General features: G+C 34.0%; 2 protein-coding genes across 2 annotated transcripts; both read right to left on the bottom strand.

Moving 5' to 3' along the window:
• Positions 1-671: 671 nt before the first annotated feature.
• On the bottom strand, positions 672-1,889 carry LOC120132059 (protein FAF-like, chloroplastic). The gene has a single exon (XM_039148906.1). It carries the CDS (start codon positions 1,887-1,889, stop codon positions 672-674), a length of 1,218 nt encoding a protein of 405 aa, XP_039004837.1.
• A 16,240-nt stretch (positions 1,890-18,129) lies between these two features.
• Positions 18,130-21,334, bottom strand: LOC120132242 (BEL1-like homeodomain protein 1). Its single transcript, XM_039149051.1, has 4 exons — positions 19,982-21,334; positions 19,289-19,665; positions 19,132-19,192; positions 18,130-19,028 (listed from the first exon to the last, which is right to left on the bottom strand). Exons 1-4 carry the CDS (start codon positions 20,885-20,887, stop codon positions 18,294-18,296), a joined length of 2,079 nt encoding a protein of 692 aa, XP_039004982.1. The 5' UTR covers positions 20,888-21,334; the 3' UTR covers positions 18,130-18,293.
• Positions 21,335-23,441: the final 2,107 nt, after the last annotated feature.

Raw genomic sequence — 23,441 nt, 5'->3', positions numbered from 1 at the left:
TCACGTCAGTACTGTGGACCATCACATTAGCATCGTGAACTGCCTCATCAGCATTATATCGGTCAAACAACGAAAAACGTTGGTAAAAGGATCACATTAGATTTATTTTATGAATTGGAGGGCCACATTAAAAGAAAAATAATACAAAAGTCATGTTATTTTTTAGAAGTACAAGACCTCTAATACTTTTTTGCCTACATTTTTTGAATTAGATATGCATGACTTAATATTTTTTTCAATAATTTATGATGATTATAAGATGATATTTATTCGAAATTTATTATTCTATTGACAATGTACTTGCATCTTATAAATACAATTGTCCAAACTCGAACACCTCTAAAAAAAAAAACAACAATCCTACCGACAAGATTCTGCATGACCTAATATCCTTAATCAAATACATTTAAATATTTAATATTATTAATTTATAGATAATAAGAAATTTTAATAATATGGATGTTGCGTCTGAAATTTCAAAATAAAACCCCGAAAAGTATTCTCTTTCCCATTTGTTGATCTTTTTATTGGAAATTGAACAACACAGTCACGATCGCCTCTTCAGGAAGCGATAGTGGAAAAACTATCAGGGGAGAAAAAAGATAGGGTAAGAAGAATAATGATAGGCACAAATATGAAAATGTTTTGGGATGCTACTTTGACGATGACCATCAGGAAGTGGCAATGCAATATGGAAACAAGAATATAACAGACCTCCATGCCTCTTTGCAGCCTTTTGACAAAGGAACTAAGTAATGGCCATTGTTCCCTCTCAAAACCACCATTTGGTGTTGATGATGATCATTAGCCGTTTGTTTCTTGGAGAAAAACAGTTGCGGTGATTGCTGAGAAAATGATGTGAGGATGGCTGCCTTTGACGACATGGGCTGATCGTGCCTCCTCCAATAGTACTCATATGCGTTGAACGAAGCGGCTGCTGTTGTTGATTGTGGTGGTGGTATCAGTCTAGCCACCCGCGGCGCGGGCGGTGGGGCGGTCGGCTCAACTATTTCATCAAATGATTTGGGCCATGTTGGGTTCCTATTTGCAAACCATAAGGGTTTGTTCATCATCGCAGCTGACCTATGCACATTCGTCGCTCCACACTCGAGTTTAATACCATGCTCCATCTCACGACATACATCTTCTTCGTCGTCAAATATGTTTGCTTCTGTTCCAAAGCTTTCAAACACTCCTGCTTCATTAATGGTATTGGCAAAAGTGAGGACTAGGCGACCATCTTGGCGTTGAGCGAAGAAGTTATTCATCGAAGGTACTGAAACAGCTTCGAGAACCAATCTTCCATTATCACGATGAGTCTCCATACGAACCGACGCACCACCTTTGCGAGAGAGCGAAGATATTGGTGGAGGAAACGATCCGTGCTGTGGCGATTTCTTCCCGATCACATTATATTTATTACATTTCACGGTCCTCGGCTGATCGTTTTCATCATCAAAACAAGCAGTTTTTTGTTGTTGGAGCACTCCGTGTTGATCTTCCTCCGCGTAGCTGGTCTCCGACGGAGGATACGAAGAAAACCCATCGGATCCAGTCTCAGAACCGAGGCTCTCGGTGCAGATTTCGAGGCTTTTCTCGCTTAAGCCATTGGCTGATCTTTTAACGAGAGAGTGGACATAAGGCGGGGGAAGCGATATGGAGGAGTCGTTGTTGGCTTTCTTTGAAATGATGGAGCTCCATATATCGAACTGGCATGGCTTTTCGAGCTCCTTGTCTTGGCAATCGTCTCCTTCGGAAGATGAGTCTGTAACGAAGACAGGGAATTCTTCGGAAGATGGCATGCCTTGCTTCTCGGTTCCATTAATGGCGTCTTCGGTGATGGTGGAAGCTGAAGATAAACCTAAGCTCTTGCTAAGAGGACCAGACATGGTAGTAGTTTTGAAGAATTGTACCGAAAATTTATCTGTATGTGTAGAAAATGAAACCCATAACGAATTAATGAGAGAAACCTTTGAAAAACTAGAGAGAAAGAGATTGGCGGAATTGAGATGATTACCTTTGTGGTCTTGAAGAGATGAACAGCATTAAACAAGGAAATGAATAGGATTATTCCTTCCAAGTGCGGGAAATGAATGGGCGTAGGCGTAGGCTTTGGCTTGATGGAAATGGTCGGGAGGGAGTGAGCGGTATTTGTAGGAGGCCAAAATGCCTTTGGAATCGTGTCCAATGGGTCCTATCTTACGCCACCATCGAAATTATATTCATATTGTAATTTGATTATTTTTTTTTAAAATATTGTGCACTTATTTTTATTTTTTAATTTATTTTACAAAATTAATATATTAATTAGTTAAAACTATTTGTATTTAAAATGAATTTCTTTCAAATATCAACAAAATTCATCATAAATGAAACCGATGGAGAAATGAATTAGAACGATGAGTATGACTTTGGTTCCTTGTGAAACTATTTTAACTGGGTGGCAGTAAAATGTTATTGGACTAACAATTAACACAGGTAAACCGATGAGATTCAAATTGAAGTGTCCATCGAGAACGCAATCGTGTATTGGTATCCATGCCATCTTTTTCCTCCTGCAGAGCGTGGCAGAAATGGGAAGGCAAATAGTGACAAAAATAATACGATCAAACAAGAGCTGGACACCATTAATCCTGACCTTAAAATATTTATTATACTAATATTTTAATCAATAAGTAAATTATATTAAAAAAAGTATTCATACTCAAACTTGTAATTAAATTGCATAAGCTTATTTCCCTCGAATATGTCCACTGTAGTAACTTGAATGAGTGTATTTGGGATCGAGTGGCTTGCATAGGAAGCACTTCATAGGCCAACATGATTGGGAGGCCAAAAACTCATCCTTCACATAAATCTTAAGCGATAGAGATTCTATTCATCCACCGTTTAGAAAGAAGAACCAACATTTTATAAAGAATATCTTTATTCTTATTTTGTCTCTTTTATAAAAGTTATGAAAGTATTTTATACGTATATATGGAAGAAGTGGCCAATACGAAGCATCCCATATATACCGAAAGGTGGTGATGTTGATGATAAGTGTCAATTAAAGCACATATCAAATTTATGGATGAGACACGAACCAAGTAACATCGGTAGCAGGGCCGTGGCTGGGGGGCGCAAACTGCGCGACCGCGCAGGCCCCCAAAAAGGGCCCTAAAAATATATATATATATATATATATAGTGGTGTTTTACCAATAATATAGATGGACCTATTGCGACGTTTTTTCAAAAAACGCCACTATTATTGCGGCTTTATTGATAAAACACTATTATAGATGGATTTATTGCGGCGTTTGTCAAGAAAACGCCACTATTATTGCCCCGAAATCTAATATATCTAGAAAATAGGAGTCCCTTTATACGAATTTGTACAGGGCCCTCGAAAATCCTGTCACGGCCCTGATCGGTAGTATTTGAATTATTCTTATTTTTTGAGGTATTGAGTTTGAGTATTAAGAATGTTAGATTGTTAGGCGTGTGAGTTTTAATGTTAATTGGTTGAGAGTTATTTTTGAACAAATATTACATTATACTTACTCCAGATTGATCAACAGATTTATAGATGAGGTTATCAAGAATTTGTTGTCTCAATACACTCTTTAAAATAAAATCAATATACGGGTTTATTAAAAATAATATTTGGTTATTTTATTCATGATGTCTTATATATTAAATAAAAATATTACTACATTTGGTAATAAAATGTGTATATAAAATTATTCTATACATAAATTCCATCGTCAAAGAAAATATTAATTTCACTCGATCACTTACAGTAAAAATTTTGATACAACATAAAATAATTGATATTTTATAATAATTTTTTATCTTAAAATGAAGTGTTGTCAAAATTATGATTTTTATTAAAAATAATGTGAAGAATGTACCGAGGATACATGATTTATATAGTGCCAATTAGCACCGACTGGGAGAACAAATCCAGAGTTGACTCTAGTAGTTGTAAATATAAATTAAATGTGCAGACTCCGGGAATTGGATTTCTAGGTTAAAGTTAAAATTTAGTACACGAACCAACTTTACTATTCTTATTATTTTCTATTTGTTTTATGAATTATTGGTCGTTCAAAATGCTGAGTATTATACCATTTTATTTGCATGTTTTAAGTAGGGACAGAGCTCCCTTACTGCTCAGGGTCCGGTCATGTTAAAATTTATATATTTGATATAATTTTAATTTAATAATATTTAGTTCTTGTAAAAATAAATATTTAAATTTAAAAATTATAAAAGAATTATTAAATATTTAATTGGTCGAACTAAAGAATGATAAGTATGTGTTCTCAAATATTTAGTTTAATTACAATTTAGGCTATTATGAGTTTAAATATTAGATAAATTATAAGTTGTGTTGTGAATTTTGAGTTTTTTTATTATAAATTTAAGGTGAATATAATGTAGCATATGTACAAGGACTTTCAATTATTTGACAATGAACGCTCATACTCTTATATACGCAATGTGTGAACTCGTGACCTCAAGAATAACAACAATCCCCTTAATCACTAAGGTCGCTTGTTCATACTGAATTTCGAGTTTAAATACCTAATAAATCTTTATATTTTTCTTAAATAATCTAAAATTTCGGCCCCTGTCAATATTTAATTTTAGCTCCGTCTCAGATTTTAAGTCAATATCATATTAAAATTAACTACGTTTGAGTATGTTTGTTTTCCTGATGATTTTGTTCCTCTCTAAACCTTGTAAAGCTACAAACGGATTCGAATTATGCATGCATTATCATATTTTTTTAATAATCATTAATGTAATTAATTATTTCTTTGATCAATGGTGTATGGCTTGAGATTCCGCTATACACTATTAAATTAATTAATCTTCGTATTGGTGTAAAAAAGTAGAAATTTAATTAATAATCAATTAAGACATTAATCAATGAATGAAAGTTGTGAGATCAAAAGGTAGCTAATTTTTCTTTCATAGAGGAAGAAAATAACAACATTGACCATGTACAAAATCAAAAATGCATTGTTTTTCTCAATATTCGAAGGACATGCGTTGTTTAACAGTGTTTTGACATAGCTATAGTTTATATATAAAATAATATTTTAGCCAAGGGAATGGCAGAGCATCGATGGCAATAATATATTCGAGGGAAGACCGTACCGATTAAATTACTAAAACATTAATCGTTAATGTTTATGACATTGTATAAAGTTCATTTAATTCTATATAATACTATTAAGTTTTGACCTAATATGATACGATTGTTTATGGTAAACTGTTTACCATAAAATTTAATTTTTTCAATGAATTTTTTATTTTATTAATAATATTTATCTTAAAATTTTATTTAACATTTTAATTTTATTGTATACACTCATCTAAAAGGATTTATTATTAATTTATATGTGTGCATTTTAAAAAATATTTTAAATCTATTAGTACGTGATTGATGGTAAAGAAGAAAATGGTCATCGAAAATTGTTGAACAGAAATGCCATGAATCTACTTTGTCATCGCCCTATAGATTAGGCTCCGCAGCACAGCGAAATTCCTATACAGACACTATCTTTAGATCATCATTTTCCTTTTCAGATTCCTATATTATTTTTTAAGAAAAAAAAAACAAGGGAGACAAAATCCTAACAAATTAGCGAATGGAAATCAGTCACGTGTCAAGGCCATACATTTTCCCATTAAATAGAAAGGGCGACCGGCTCGCTTTACTGAAAAGATGGGCATAAGCTCCAGTCCGTTGCTAGCTTTATTTATTTTTTATTTGGATAAAATAGTTTATGTATTATTTTGAGGGCGTTTTTATCGAAACATCACTCTTAAATTCAATAATTAACTGTTACGCCATTCACTTCTAATATTATTGATCTAATATATTTTCTCATTATGTGGTAATAAAGTGTAGATCGTTAGTCGCACATTCGTGGGATTCTGTTTAAGTTGGCGTCACGTAACGAAAGGCTCGGATCGCATCCATTATTACTCGAGCATGAAAACTCAGTTTTTAAATGCTCCCCTCCCCTATAAATTGCAACCCCTCTAAATACAAATATCATCACATCAAAATTACTTACTTATTGTCATTTCTATCAATTTCTTCTATCAAACTAAACAGATTTTGTTATTGTTTTTATAAGGTAAAACTATTTTTATTATATTTAATTATTTGAACAAATTTTATTGTACTAATTATTTTATATTAATTTTTACGGTTGTAAAATTAGAAGAGTAATCATACCTCGAGACATTTTACTGATACGATAACAATATGAAATTGTGTTATTTAAATTATTGTGAGTTTTTTAATTTTTTTGGATTAGTTTATATTTTAATTCATACATTATTTATTTAATTAGACATATCTCAACTATTGTTTTTGCATATATAAGACTCTCAATCTTTCAAACTCTCAAAATGATGCGTATTTCGGCTATTGTTTACTATGTGGATAAATTCGGGAAGATGAAATCGACGTCATCTTTGCATCAAATCATTCTGTCAGAATATCTTTCAAGAGAAACATCACTCTTGAGGAGCTGATCACTAAAATTTAAGGAATGTTCATGTTGTAAGTACTAGAAGATTGTCCTCACTTCAGTACAGATTTCCAATTGTAGTATTTTCGTTAACTTATACAATGTTTGAACTCTCCAACGATGACGATGTTGCTATGATGGTTGATTCTCAAAATTAATATTCAGACGCTGATATACAGATGCATGCGATATTTGTTGAAGTGTTTGTGGTTCATGGTATATCGTTATGCTCCCACTATAGGCTGACTCAATAAATTGATAAAGTTGACAGACCAACTCAAGTAATGTGTAATAATTTTAACTCGTTAATGGGAAATCCACATCACTATGCCATCCCATCAAGTTCAACGGGGAGATATTCATCAGCAACTTGCTACGATCTGTACCGAGGTGACTCCACAAACAATTTGTATGGTAGCATCGCTTTCAGTTGAAGATAAGGAATTCATCTGCCAATTTATTTAACATGAACATGTAGATGCCCTCGACACAACAATCTATACAATACCTATTTGACATGATGCATTCAAGTTCTAGGGGAGGCATTCAACTGGGGCTTTTTCGACCTCAATGTCGAGATACCTTCAAGTTCAAGGGAATCTATTCAACTACCAACTTGTTCGACCTAAATGTCGTCATCGTGAAAGAACCCTCATCTCCACCAGAAGAATCTCTTCGCGAGCTAGGTGCAAATGGTACTGAGACTAGACTATTCGTTCAGCCAAAATCATCGCAGTTCAACATGGACTCCTATAATAATGATATAGATAAAGTTCTCACAAATACGGTACAAACTGAACCCCCAACACACATGTATGATCTGACTATGGTGCAATGTGCAAGCCAAAATTTATGGATATGCCTAATGTTGGTGACTGTAGATTTAACTCACCAGTCAATGATGGTGAACTAAATAAAGGAATAGAGTTTCCATCCAAAGAAGAAGTAATGATGGCAATTAAGAATTACAACATTCGTAATTTTGTTCAGTCGAGAGTCGACCGTTCCACCATAAAAAGTATGTTTGCCACTGTATACAACGTGATAACGGATGCAACTAGATGGTTCATGTATCGAAGAGGAATAGGAAAAACAATATATAAGAACTAACAATATACAACGGTCCTCACACATGTTATGTTGGAGGGATAAATCGGGATCATCCTAACTTGGAATCCAACATTATTTGCTAAGCCAACATGCCCATGGTCAAAGCAAGCTCCCATATAGCTATTGCGGTGCTGATTTTAGTTATACAGTCGCAATATGGGTACAACACCTCGTACAGGAAAACATGGAAAACAAAGTAGAATGCCATTAAAAAACTTCGCAGCAAGTGAGATGCATCTTACAACGAACTACCAAGTTGGTTTATGGTAGTGCACAAATTGAATCCTGGGACAATTGTCAACTTTGAAACTTGTTATGTATACCACAATGATCGAGTGTTTTGCAATCGATGTCAATTCTACCGGATTTTTTGGAGTTACCCATAGTTCATTAATGCTGTGAAATATTGTAAGCATGTGATCCAAATTGATGGGGCATTTTTGTATGGAAAATATAAACAAGTTTTACTATTGGTAATTGTTCAATATGATAATCACAACATTCTTCTAGCTGTTTTTCCCTTGTTGAAGAAGAAAATACATATTCTAGAGTTTTTTTCTAAAAAACTTACGCTTATATGTTGTCATGAGGGAAAAATCTGTGTCATTTTAGATCACGAAGGTGGGATCAAATCAGCAATGGATTCTTTGGGTTCAATGTGACAACCACCCTATGCTCAATATCAATATTGTATCTGACACATTGCTGCTAACTATCATAGAAAGTTCAAGAAGAATGATAAGTGCCAATTACTTATGCGCATGGGTATATCGAAATGCCTAATTTTATTTCTCAATCATTTTAATTTTTTAATTGAAACTTAACAGTAAGTTCTACATTCGACGCTCAATATATGAACTATTGCCTGAAATATTTGAGTTCATGCTTCAAGATTTGCGAGGAAAGAACGAGAAATGATACAATTACATCAGCCCCATCAACAAAAGAAATGTTGACAAATACATATGATGGTGGATATCGATATAGACACATGACGACCAACTTGGCTGAGGCTATCAATTTGACCTTAAATGGGGTACACCATTTACCAGCAATTTGAGTCCATGCTTCAAGATTTGCGAGGAAAGAACGAGCAATGATACAATTACATCAGCCCCATCAACAAAAGAAATGTGGACAAATACATATGATGGTGGATATCGATATAGACACATGACGACCAACTTGGCTGAGGCTATCAATTTGACCTGAAATGGGGCACACCATTTACTAGTAATAAATTTCGTTAAAACGGTCAAGTCTATGACCCAAGATTAGTTGTAGATCTATAAAAAAAAATTGTTGCATCAAATGGAATGTCTGTAACAATATTCTCTAGAAGCCATTAATTACTTTGTGTCACAGAGATACCCCAAACTCTTCAAGGGATTCAAGATAACTCGTTCAGAGTTAATCTACGAGACTTATGGTGTGATTGTGGGTCAAGCTCTGAAGTATCCATGCTCCCATATCATAGTAGCTTGCTCTCGTACCCGTCAAGACTATAACCGTTTTGTGGATTATGTATACTAACTTTCATAAGTATTTACGGTATATGAACTTGATTTTCCCCTATAGGTAATGAGAAAGACCCTGATAAGGTTCACAATTGGCGTCCGATTATACCAGATCTGTCCTTATTAAGGGAGCCCAATCATACAAAATCCACTCAAATTTATTGTGATATGGATATTCGGGAGACGTCCAGAGAAAACAATAGGGGAAAATATACATCTCTTTTGTCATCAAGTAACCTTTGATGTTGTGATTATGTAATTGTTGTTTATGAATGTTTATGAAATCTAAGTTTTTGTTATTTAATTTTCATTTACTTTCAATTAATATCTTTTGAGCATCACCGACGAATGGGCTACTCAAGTGAAAATTAAATAAAAACATTATACAATTCAAATAATAAACAATTAAATAAAGACGATATAATTCGAATAATTAAATAATAAAAACATTAACAAACAAAATAAATAAAAGTCCATAATTAAATAAAAATGTATAATTGTTGGTAAACAAACAAAATTAAATTAAAAAATTACGAAATAAACAACTCTATTGATGTATGTGTCTTGAATGTGTTCCATAGGGCGGTGGTTATCTGTGTCGATGAGGATTTCTTCGTATAAATTGTTCTTCCTCCTCACTCTCATCGTCATCATCAGGAGTATATACATTTTATTAATGAGGGACATATGATAATGTAGTACCTCCATAGAATAAAGACCCTGAAGGTTTATGGCATACTATCCTATCGCTTACAGAAAATTATGAAAATTACGAAAACTACGAAAACAACGACATCGATAATCGTAAAAACTACGTCGGAGGTGTCTGTGTATGTGGGGAACCTTCACCCTCCAAATAACCAACATATGAACCCCACGCTGGATCTACAAACATGTAAGTATAATATCCGCTATGAGGGGTCAAAAAACCTGACTGCGGTGGCATCTAACCGGGTTGTTGTGGCATCTGATATGGAAACTATGGCATCTATCCCGACTGTGGTGGTATATGAAATGGTTGCAGTGCCATCTAATATGGTTGCAGTACCATCTGAAACGGTTGCAAAATGTACATTGGTGTAGACAGTGGCTGTTGTGATGGTTCTGATGCTGCAACTGAGGACGAGCCAGAAGTGTTTGTTCTTCATCCATGAGTCGGGAGGACGATGAAGTTGTGACGGTGGACGTCTTTGTCGATGCCAATGAAAGCTCTCACCTCGTACTTCTTTGGAAAATAAGAATGGTTTTCTGTTCGTGTTGAACCACTCATAATAATCATCCGCAAACTGAATAATGATCCAAATAAATGGGTTTTGTACGAGGAGTGCAATCATGTTGATCCTCCTATAGTCCTATATCATTACCTACTCGATGTGCTTCAACAGCTAGTCGACTTATTTTTTGCCCCGCCTATCGATGATATACATATCGTCGATATTCTTAGGTGATTCCTAATGGGCAGAGCACACAATCAGTTGGATTCTACTCGACAATAACATAACATATCACAGGGACCACCGCCATGCATACATCTGATGAGCCTCTCAAGTGATCTGGGATGCAAATCCCCATTTCTTCAGTACAATAAGGAGCACATTAAAACTAAAACAAATATATATATATAATTCTTATAAAAATAATATTCTAATTATATAACGATAATTAAAAGTAAATAACAAAATTTAAATACATACATATGTACTAGCCTTCTGATCAATGAGTAGACGAATTTCTTTCAATTCATCTGATAAATCTCGATGATATTTTCTTTGACTTTACCACTTTTCCAATGAAAAAAATTTATTATATACTCAACAAAATTATTTATATATGAATTTGGTATTGAAATTACCTCCACCATAGTAGAAAGACTAACGGGTTTTTCACGATCGGACATAAAAAGGGCATGCAATGCTACGCCCAATACTGGAAAAGAATGAGACATCCGCTGATATCATTTTTTCGATAATTAGTTGCTCGACATATTTCCCTATACATAAATGCCAAAACTGCGGAGCCCCAACTATGTGACCGACAACGTGAAAATCTGCGAGGTGACGCAACCATATACAATGAACTTGGTTGCGCGATTTGTCGGGCATCAAGATCCCTCCTATGAGTTGTAATATGCTAGCATGTGAATACATTTTAACATGTTCCTTGGAGGCATCGCGACTCAAATATTTAAAAGTTGTATATAACCAATTTAATGGTTTTCGATCACCTTTGAAATTAGGCGGGACACCTCCAAGATATTCTTTGCACAAGGAATTCAATCATCATCAGCCACCCCATAAATCACATCCTCATCTACTGAAAGCCCTAAATGTATGCAAACATCCTCTAGCGTAATAATACACTCTCCACACTGAAGATGAAATGTGTCTGTCTCTGATCTCCACCTCTCAACCACTGCAGAAATAAGGTTGGGTTCAAGGTTATAGTGCCCTTCATATTTCACTGTGCAACTGAATTCAACCTCGGCTAAATACGACCAGACACGAGTATGTATCTCTAACTTAACGTTACGAATGAATGGATTTAATATACATTATCTCTCCTAATTTAATAAATAGTATACAAATTAAAATATAAACTATTACTAAAAAAACATTCACAATAATTAAAATAACAACACGATTTAAAATTGTTACCATATTGGCAAAATACCTCGAGATATGATTCTCATCTAAACGTAGCAACCCGTCTTCCATTTTATAACTGCAAAAAGAAATAAAAAATTAGTACAATAAAATATAATAAAATAATAAATTATTAAATAATTGTAATATAATAAAAATATTTTACATTATTAATAGAAAGATTGATAATAGAAAGAATGAGAGAATTTGAGATTTGAGTGTGGCTTGAGGGTTGTGTTGAGTGTGGTTTTGATAGGAAGAGGTGTGGTTTTTATAGGAAGAGGAAAGGGGGGAGACGGGTTATAATCAATGTGGGACACAAACGATTGAGGAATTAAAGGAAAGGCGCGGATCACATACGTGTCAGAGTTCAGCGAAAGCGCGGATTACCATCTGCGCCTTCTCTTATGTGGCGCCAACTTGGACAGAACCCCACAAAGGCATGGCTAACGATCCGCTCTTTATTGCCACCGTGTCAGAAAGGGTGTTAGATCGATAATATTAGGAGAAAGGATGCATGACATGTAATTATTGGGTCTAAGGGTTTATATTTAGGTAAAAACGCCTAATTTAAATAGTTATATGATAATATATATTAATGGTTGTCCCTTTTTCCAATATGTATGGGGTAAGGGGGAGGCAAGATAGTAGGCTACCCCCAACACCAGGTTGAGAGCAGCTTCCGTAAGAGACATCCGAATTATGAAATGCCCTCCGTGGGACTCGATCCCACGACCTCAAGGTTAAGAACCTTGTGCTCTACCAACTGAGCTGGATGGTCATTTATAATGAATATATATTAAAGTATTTTTAATTATTTGATAATGAATATATGACTACTTTTGTAGATGATATATTCAAATTTGATATCTCTAATAACAACTTTTTTTTAACAATTAAAATTGTTAATTCATGTGTAAAATTATCAAACTTAGAAATTAAATATTATTTTATCACGTTTCATTTCCTCTTTTTTTTCATTTCCTTTTTTTTTCATTTCTTTGGCAATATTTCCCTCCTTTCTAGTTCTTAGCACAATAAGGACCAAGCATTTTCGTTCGATTCCCACTTGCTTGCATTGAAATACCAAAAATGGATATCAATGAAAATAGCCACTTACTCGCTTTATATATATAATTTAAATATTCTTTTAATGAAAAATTATTGTTTTTTTTATTTTTTTATTTTTTTCTTTCATTTATTTCTATTTTCTCTTTCTTATTCCATTGTATTATTGTATATCTTCTGGCTTTAATTTATTTTGTATAAACAGATGTGTTGATCATTTTTTTACGTCCATGAATGAATCTTCACCCGATTTTCCTTTAAAAAAGAAAAAAAATACTGTTGATGTTTAATAGTTTTTAATTACTAACGAATTATATAATTTACCTTGTCGAAAATTATTTTTTAAAATTATTAAAATAAATTTTCATTCTAAATAAAGTTTTCCACTTACGGTTTCATAATTTATGTCGCCTTCGAGCTTAATGCTCAAGTTTCCCCCTAGATGGACCCCAAAGCACAAACTACCTCTCAATTATCCAAAAGACTATATGCATATGTGTGTCTTTGAAAATCTATGGGTCATGAATGAAAACTTTTTCTACCCTACCAGAGAAAAGACCATAGTCCAAAATTGAAAGGAAAAAAAAATTACTCGAACAAAATTAAAGTTGGACAATGAAAAACATAGTTTATAGTACAAATTTGATGTTATGTAATAAATGTAAAACGTACGATACTTTCAACCATAATTATTATAATATATGATATTAAGTTCAATATATTCCCACTGGAAATAAAAATATTTCCCCCAAATTTACTGACAAATTGGATGATCCGATATGGTGCCAAAAAGGAGGAAAAAAGAATAATGTTGGCTTTGCCTTTACAATTTGCATGCATGGCTTTCCCCATCTCGCAATGATTTGAGTCCGCGAATGAGAAGCAGCCACGTTTTCAAATTTTAGGAGGACACGTAAATGGTTGGTTTTGTCGGTTTGTGTGGGCTTGCCCCGGGTGTTTCGATCTCGGTGGTCCAATTCCAAGTTATGTTCTTAAATATTCCAGCCGTGGTCAGTTCCAATATTGATATTTGTGATCGAATGAATTAGATTAGAAGGACCGTTTATGTCTTTATGATATTCGATTCAAAATAACTGATTAATAAATTAGATACCAATAATTAATTTTTAAAAAAATAAACCTCGCAATTTCATATAATATATTAATTTATAGTTCTCAAAATATAATTTTATTTTTCGAAGTATGTACTACTAGTTCCGTCATTTCCGAGTTGCTCTTCTCTAATTTTATTTTAGATTTTGGTTACACGTGTCAAATTTATGGATCTTTTTATTTTAATCAAAGTGGAATATTCTTGCTTGTTTGTCTAAAGAACATCTCTGTTCTTAAGTGTACCTAATTATAGGTCGGTAATAATAAACAATTTATTTTAAATTGGAATATTAATATTAATTTCATGATCCATCTCATCTAAGCGTAGCATGATACGACGCTTGGATAGCTCTATTCCAAACCATTCATTAATGAACGACCAACTTTGTACCAACGAAACTCGAAGGCGTAATGAGCACGAGTGAGAGCAGAGCCTTGGCATTTGTCTATTTGATAAGAATATTTCTTCGCCATCATACAAAATAGTATCGAAAGAGTCAAATAAAATTAATTCAAGCGATGGTTAAATTAGCCGACCGAATGGAATAGAATTTATATTATTATTCTAGCATCCATGATTAGAAATGTCATTGCGTTTATATTAATGTTTTGGGTAAAGCATATAAATCGTCCATCGACTATAGGGTATTGTTTTACTAAGTCTCTCGACTATCAAAAGTTACGAAATGATCTATAAATTATAGGATGTTGTTTTGTTGAGTTCCATGACTATTAAAAGTTATAAAATAGTCATCCGATTATTCATCATGTTCCAAGTTCATCATTTTTCGTTAAAAATTTGACGATATTTTGAGCTTAATGTTAATCTAATGTATGAGATATGATAAAATTTAATCCCAAAATCTTAAACGATATTATATCTCCGACAATAGGTTAACATCTAGCTCGCACTATCGTCAAATTTTTAACAAAAAAGGACAAATTTAGAACATAATGAATAGTTGGTGACTATTTTATAACTTTTAATAGTTGAATGATTAAACAAAATAACATCTTATAATAAAGGGATCATTTATAACTTTCAATAGCCGAATGACTTAACAAAATAATATCTTATAATTGAGAAATACATTTGTGTATTTTAACACCTGTAATAAATTTAATATATTGTGATATTTTAGGAGAAGTCGTGTGGATGGCTATATGGAGAAGGAGTTGCTATATATACAAATCCAGACAGCATGTCTTTGTCAAATCTATGAGAAATCTTTTGAAATATCCCTAGCACACGGCCTGAATGAGACCGTACGTTATCCAAAAGTGCAAAAAGGCATGGTGATCAAACCGTAGTGTTATTTTTCAAAGGTCGTAGCCATTGGAGCTTGTATTTATGCTGTCAGGGGACAAAGAATCGAAGATGATGAAACACGTGGTGGCATTTTAATTTCTTTTTTTTTTGAAGGAAGTGGCATTTTAATTTCGTTTGTGGTATTAAGGGACCAATGTAATAATTAACAGTAAGTCATTGTTGTTTAGATTCCATCGGGGGCCGCATTCCAATTAGACCATGAAGTGAACAGTAAACTGTACTAACACGGACAGATTGAAAATTTACTCGAGTTAATCGATAAATATAAGTAGAATTGAACAAGATTTGACGTTCATATTTTAAATTGAATTAAGATGAATGAATATAAAATATATCGATTCAATAAATAAACCTGATCTGATCATACCTGACTGTGTACACATATAATCAAATTTGATGTATATAGAATTAAATCATTAAGAAACAGGTTCATATGATATTGAGTTTTCATCCATGACCAAGTCAAGTAACACATATAATCAAACAGGCCCTTGCATGGAGCCACGATAAGGGTGTTATGGTATCAACTTCCAATTAGTTGGGCTTAAAGTTTATGGTTGTGCTTCTGGCTGCAAAGCCCACTTCCGGTTTTTGATTTTCTGAAAATTATCAACCCAAACTCTTTGCTATCCTTTTGTTTCAAGAGGACCCTATCTTTTTGGGGGGAGGAAAATGACCCATCCATGCCATCTTTGATAGTTTCGTTAAACAATTGGGTTAACGTGCACAATTTTAAAACAATTTAGTATAATATTTATATTATAAGATTCTTTTCCATACATAAATCGAATGATGTTGAATGTTTAGGCATTTCGATCCCATGTCTTCTTGTGTATTGTGCTAAAAATAATGGTTGTTTAACTAGATTCAATTAACAAATTAATATATATTTTATCCTTTTAACATTTAAAACTTAATTGATATTGTACAAACTAACTTATTTCAATGGTTAAAGGAATCATTGTTGGTCTTAGAGGTCACTGGTTCGAGCACCAACATCTATAACATGGTGATTGAGTGTTCATTGTGAAATGGTTTAAAGTGTTTAGAGCATTAACTACTTTGTAATCACCTTAGCTTAATAATAATTAAAAAAACCTTAATTGATACTTAAATTTATTGAGTGACATCAGTGGTTAAAAAGATCGTTATTCTTTATTGAAGTCATAGGTTTGAACATTTATATGCTTTATGCATTGCTTATAGTTATTTTTTTTAAAAGAAATCAGATACTACTTAGACTATTAAAAAACACCTTATTGATTTACTTTTTCTTGAAACTAATTAATGCTTCCTTAAATTTTAATAATGCTTCCTTACCGTGACATCAGTGGTTAAATAAATCATTATTTTTTATTATTTACTTTCTTCAAACCTTGTCCCATAAAAAAAATTTCCAACAAGAAAGGGAATGAATGAATTACATGCATTAAAATTACTTTAAAACACCACATAAAATTGTTTGATCAAAGATATAAAAGTATGTTCATCCTTGAGTTTTATAGATTGAACTAAAATGATTAATCATGCAAATTGTTTAATAATCTCCAAATTAATGACCAATTGAGGTCATAGGTGGTATCTTTATTTTCTTTTATTTTTTTTTATTTTCAAAAAGTCTGCATGTATTGACATGTTTTCTTATGTTTTTTGACATGTTTTTCGGTTGTTTGGTCGTCTTTCATTTATCTTTTTTTCTTCTAATGATTGATTTGACATCGTCACTACTGATCAAGATGACGCTTATCTGATATCTTGTTGATATTCCATGCTTTGCACCCACATATTGGATTTGGATACCCGATGTGCATTTGCGGATAGCTTTTTACGTCGCTCGAGTCTGATTAGCGGTTTGTCGGTGGTCTTTCAATAGCTTGATCCCTTTTGTGGTTCATTTGTAAATGCGATCAAATATATTTGTATCTATCTTTGTTTAAGTTTTTTTTGTTAGATTTTTAATCTTTTCAAATTAATGACCAATTGAGGTCATAGGTGTTATCTTTATTTTCTTTTGTTTTTTTTTATTTTCAATAAATATGTATGTATTGGCATGTTTTCTTATGTTTTTTTACATGTTTTTCGGTTGTTTGGTCGTATTTCATTTATCTTTTTTTCTTCTTCTAATGATTGATTTGACATCGTCACTAATGATCAAGATATCGCTTATATGATATCTTGTTGATATTCCCTGCTTTGTACCCTCATATTGGATTTGGATACCCGATGTGCATTTGTGGATGGCTTTTCACGTCGCTCGAGTCTGATTAGCGGTTTGTCGGTGGTCTTTCAATAGCTTGATCCTTTTTGTTGTTCATTTGTAAATGCGATCAAATATGTTTGTATCTATCTTTGTTTAAGTTTTTTTGTTATATTTTTAATCTTTCCTTATATGTTCCTTATATGATCTCAAGTTACTAATTTTGTTTTAATGATTAAAGAAAATTTTCCTAATTATATGGTTAATTTACAATTGTGATTGTAAATCTTTATTGTAATTTGGAATATATATTATTTTGAATAAAATTAGTTAATTTTATATAAAAAATATGTAAATGTTATTAACGGCATAACAACTAATTTCGTTTATTTAAAGCTCGAAAACAAAATGAAATAATGGAATAAGATATATATTACAAAGCGGATTTGATTTCATCATATGCATACCAATAACCAATTTGTTTATCCATAGATAAAATCATTCAAATATCAATATCCAGATGTATTAATATGATATAAAATGCTCAATCTTCCAAGTAATTCAATCCTAAACTACGTAAGACCACATATATATATATATACTACAAGTATATGAGCTATATACGTAAACCAGATATGAATGCATATATCCTTCAAAAGTAGAGAAAGCATGATATACATAGAAACTGAAACCTGGAAAGGTTATTTTCCAAGCTCTTCTACTTTGGTTGATGCATGTTGTTGAGTTGGAGTGGTTATTTAACGTATTTGGAGCATGATCAGGCCACAAAATCAGGCAACAATGGCGCCGCGAAGCGTTTCCTGTTTTGCATCTCAATGTGTGTGGGATGAGAAGCTTGCTGTTGTGTGTTGTTCCCATACATATCTGATTCGTTACCCCCTAGTTCTAACCTTCTTCCTACCTGATTCATGTTGAGGTTGGATACCAAGTTTTGTCGGTTCTCACAATGGGGAAGGCCAAGTGTGAGGGAAACGCCACTGTTCCCATTGAATCCCGGCGGAAACTGTTGCTGCTCGGCATCAAACCTCTCTACGTCTCGCATCGAACCATAAACACTCCCACTGAAATACGAGTACCCGTCTTTGAATAGCCTTTCATCACTGAACTTCATGTTGATTCCCCGTGTTTCACCTTGCTTCATGTCCATCTCGACCGGGACGATACCTACCGGAGAGTTCTGCAAGTCCCTTTTTGGACTCGTTTGAGCTGCACCGTTGAGACTGGATGGCCCGACGAGATTGAATGATGTTTGTTGCAGTTGCAGAACGGACCCTGCCATGGGAAATACTGAGATTGTGGAAGCATTGTTGTTGTTGTTATTATTATCCTGGTTGATGGATGATTCCTTTTGCTGATCGCTTTTGTTTGCAATGGTGATCATCTCTTCGCTGCCATTAGTTCTTTCTAGTTGTTCCTTCACTTCCTCCGTGTACATTTCTTCAACCATCGGCTTCCAAAGCCGTACTCGAGCATTTATAAACCAGTTTGACACCTACATTCCAACCCAAATCAATTCACCAACTACATAACTACCTTCCATTTCTTTCCCATGAACACAAGAAAAAGGAACAAAAGCAGTGAAATGGAAACCAGACCTGGCTTCTTGTAAGCCCTGTTTGCTTGGCAAGCATGTGTTTGTCTGAATCTTTAGGATACCTGAAGTCAATAGGAGAAGGCGTTTCCAATGAGATAATATGCATATATTATATATTATATATTATATATGCATAGGGATGGGCCGAGAGGCGTTACGGGTGAAGGAAATGCTCGAAAAGCCAAGCACGAAGAACGCAGACAGCTCGTTCGGGTAATCCTCTTTGGGGTCTCCAAGCATTATTGTGTTGGATCATTCCCAACTGTTGCAGCGCCCGCTGTTGTCGAAGCTGATGATCGACGTATCGTAGTCTTGAACCTTCGATTTTAGCGCCTAAGCAATCCTCTTCTCCTAGACTCTTGCTTGTGGCTTTAATTTGTCCGGATATCGCGTCTTTAAGACACCGGAATTGCTTCGAAATGGTCTGCAAAGCAAGGTCTGTGTATGCTTTCGCAGCACCAAATCCCGCCGCCTGCTCGAATGAAACGACCACTGCTTGCATTTGGTGATGGTACTGCCTGTATCTTTGTTCCACCTTCAAGGTCACAAACAAAAGGGAAAAAAGGAAAGAAAATCAGTACAAAAATGCATGAAAATCCATGTTTAAAGTCGGAAATAATAGTGGAATCACTTTCAACTAGAGGCACCGAAGTTTATCCCAAGTGAAATATAAACTTAACAACTACTGGACCCGTTATACCCGCAGTCATCTCATCTGATGTCTAGGCCGACCATGCAGGCCTAGTGAATGAAAGCAATAGAAACCACGGGACAAAAGGAAAAACAAAACAGTGATCACAGGTTTTGATGACAGACTCAGTGATTTGAAATGGTTTGATCAGAAGGTAAACCTCATCAAGCATGGTGACAAGTTTTGCTTTCTTCATCTGAAGTTCTTGTCTCTGTACTGTTGTGAATTCGGGTCCGGGTTTATCCCCGTTTTTATCGGCACTCTCCACCTCTCCCCCGGTCACATCATGCTTTGATTCTTTGTTCACCTTTGTCTTCTCTTTGGTCCCCTCAGACGGGTCGGTCTTTAACCCTCGCCCAACGTTAACAACTTCATCGAGAAGCTCTTGTGCTGCTCTCAAGTATTTTGATCCAAAAACTACACTCTGAACACCGGTAATCCCATTCGAAACTGCCGAAACCGTCGACGGTGAGCTCTCGGGTATCTTCATACCGCCAGCCGCCAGCGACGTCGTTGGAACTTGAGGTTGTCCATGGATAACTGTTTCGATGTTACTTGACCTATAAGGCACCTGTTGAGAAGATAGACTCAGGGACAAGCCTTGCCTCGGTGACACCCCCGACCGACATATTACCAACTGCGATGAGACATCATGTGGTCCACCCATGGTATCAGCGGTGGACACCACCGACAAAAGCTTGCTGCTACTTTCTGGCGGTGAATTCTGTTGATCGATACTCGAGCCCCATAAGTTATGGCAAACGCCGGAGACTAGGGGTGACGGACGGTTGTGATCATCCAAGCTGGAAAGTCCGATTTGAGGAGTCGGGGATGGAAGAGGCAGACTGAAGTGCTGGTTATGGTTAGATGGTGGCGCGTGGGGCAAACTTGTTGGATTTAACTCGTTGCCAGCGGGGTTCAAGAAGAACATGTTGGTGGCGGAGGCCGGTTGGTGTGTGTCGGAGTAGGATACGTAATTCGGGTTCATGAGATAGAGTGTTTGCATCCCATCAGACGCCGTTATTCCACCTTGGAATTCCGAGCTCCCATGAAAGTACGACGCCATAATCCAAAGCTCCACAAGCAAAACAAAAAACACTCCTTACAGTGTATACTAGATCTTGTCTGGAAGTTAACAAATCAAACCAGTTTTCATGTTCAATTTATTACATTCAGATGATGAGATGAGGTCCTGGTTCTTACTTTTCCAAACATAACCTAAAAAAATAGTGAGAACCCACAACAAATAAGCAATAGAAACGTGGTGTTATTTCCTGATCTGAAACAATCACTTAGAAAAAGAAAAAAGAAAAAAGAAAAACTAAGCTGTGCTTGAAGAAAGTGAGGACATAGAAATTAAAAAAAAGAAAAGAAATCAAAGAAAAGCTGAGGTTTCTGAAAAAGAATAAAATAACAAGAAAGACATGAAAAGAGATGGGTTGTTGCAGAGACAGGCCAAGTACATCTGAGTGAAGATTTGAGAGCATATACAGACCCGTACGTTATGTAAGAAAAAAAAAATCTTTTTATTCTGTTTTGCTCATCTTGTCAGACTCATTATTATTTTTCTTTAACTCCAGTCCAGTGTATAAATATATGACAATATAACTAAAAACAAGAGAAAAAAGAAGAAGAAAATGGTGCCCACTATTCTTTTTCTTTTCTCTCTTCCAAAATACAGGATTTTCCAGGGAAAAATAAATAAATTCACTTTTTGATAAATTGCTTTTGCTTTTTCTACGGCGTACACGCCTTTTCCCACCCCCTAATCTTTTTAATCGTTGTATATATAAAAAATATATTCAATAATTACAAATTTATAATAATAATAATAATCAAATATTATAATATACAAATGAATAAAAAAATTAAAATACATCGACTGAATTAAATCTCTTGTATGAGACAGGGGAATGTCTATTTCTATAGGGGTTGATAATGGAGACAAACACCATTGGGGCTTGTTTTTCTTTTTCTTCTTCTTTTTTACTTTCAAATATCTCTTTGTATTGCATTTGCTTTTAAAGTCTTCTTTCCTTTATGATATTTCCCCCCTCATTTTGGTTATTTATGTAATTTTTGTGGTATCAATGGGATGCAAAGACCTAGAAGATAAAGCAGGTGATAAAACACGATGACATCCACTCTCCAAAGCACCCACCAATAACGAAAACATTGAATTACAATATTTCCCCCCATGCTTTTATAAATATATTGAAAGAATGTGCTCGTTATTATTATGCCACGAAAGAGGCAGCATTTGGGGTAAGAAAATGAGCTCGATTATAATAAGAGTTTTATTTTTATTTAAAAATTTTGAACAAGTTAATAGAAATTAAAAATATGGGAATATTGTAGAAAGCAAAATAAAGGAAAGTGGAGTCAAAAGTTTTGACTTAGTTATCATTTGATTCAATCAACAGGAAGACGGAGTTGGTGATCCATGATCGATGTCTTGTCCGCTGCTTCATTGCGCCAACCTTTGCTCTATATCTACTCTTTTGGTAACACGTGAAAATATACCCTTCGATATTAGATAAGATCTAGACGTCCGGAAAGCGTTCGAGTATCCTATAATCATCATCTTATTCTCAAAAGACATATCTGATAAGATGTATAACTTCATATTTAACCATGAAATCTCTTATACATGAACCCTAATCCACTTTTTTGATCTTGTGTGAATCTTATAATTCGGACGCTTAATGGCATGGACAAATTTAGGCAGATCTTTCCTCGGAAGTCAGCAACTAAAGGCTGCTACCAAAATCAGCATGAAACTTGATAAGTAAATAGAGAGTGAGAGAATGTGTGCTGAATTTCAAATATAAATAAATAAGAGAGAAAGTAAAAGGAGGAGTAAAAGATCAAAACAGAAATATTTAAGGACCTACTTGAATATGTTGAATGAAAAGATGAGGAAGGTAGTGGGGTTGATTTTGAAACATAGATGACAGGTGTGCTTTCCTTTAAATAACTATCGTTAAAACTCATATCTTATCAATATTTTTTATTTTATAATTATTTTGATCAAATTTGAACAGTATGATTTTCTATCATTTTAGAATATTTATGTAACTTTAATTTTTTGGTTAATAAGAAATTTCATTTTTTAATATAGTCTCTTACCTTTATATCATATTCAACTTGATCACTTGATTTCAACCCTTTGCATATTACTGACCCCTTTATACTCATATTATAAAGTAGTATATGTTCTAAATACTCTCAATCATTTGACAATGAACACTCAATCACCCTACTGCAGACGCTAGTACTCGAACTCGTTACCTTTAGGAACAATAATGATTCCTTTAACCATTGAGGTAAATTGACTCGTACATAAAATCTCATCTTTAAAAATTAATATCATAAATATATTAAAAGATACTTGACTTATTAAATAATATTACAAGTCTTACTTATGCATGCTAAAAGAATATGAATCGATATATATATATACTATCACAAATATATTTAGACATAAATAACGTTTGACATCAAAATGCTTAAAAAAAGAGTCGGTAGATTAATTTTATTTTTTTGCTAAAATTAATAAAAATAATGTTTAATTGATTAAAAATGTTAACATTAATTTGATTTCCATCGCCGTTTGTTTA

This window comes from Hibiscus syriacus, unplaced genomic scaffold (assembly GCF_006381635.1).
Source record: "Hibiscus syriacus cultivar Baekdansim isolate YM2019G1 unplaced genomic scaffold, ASM638163v2 tig00110557_pilon, whole genome shotgun sequence".
Lineage (NCBI taxonomy): Eukaryota > Viridiplantae > Streptophyta > Magnoliopsida > Malvales > Malvaceae > Hibiscus > Hibiscus syriacus.
The sequence above is the reverse complement of the archived record's forward strand: the minus strand, read 5'-3'. Positions and strand labels throughout refer to the sequence as shown.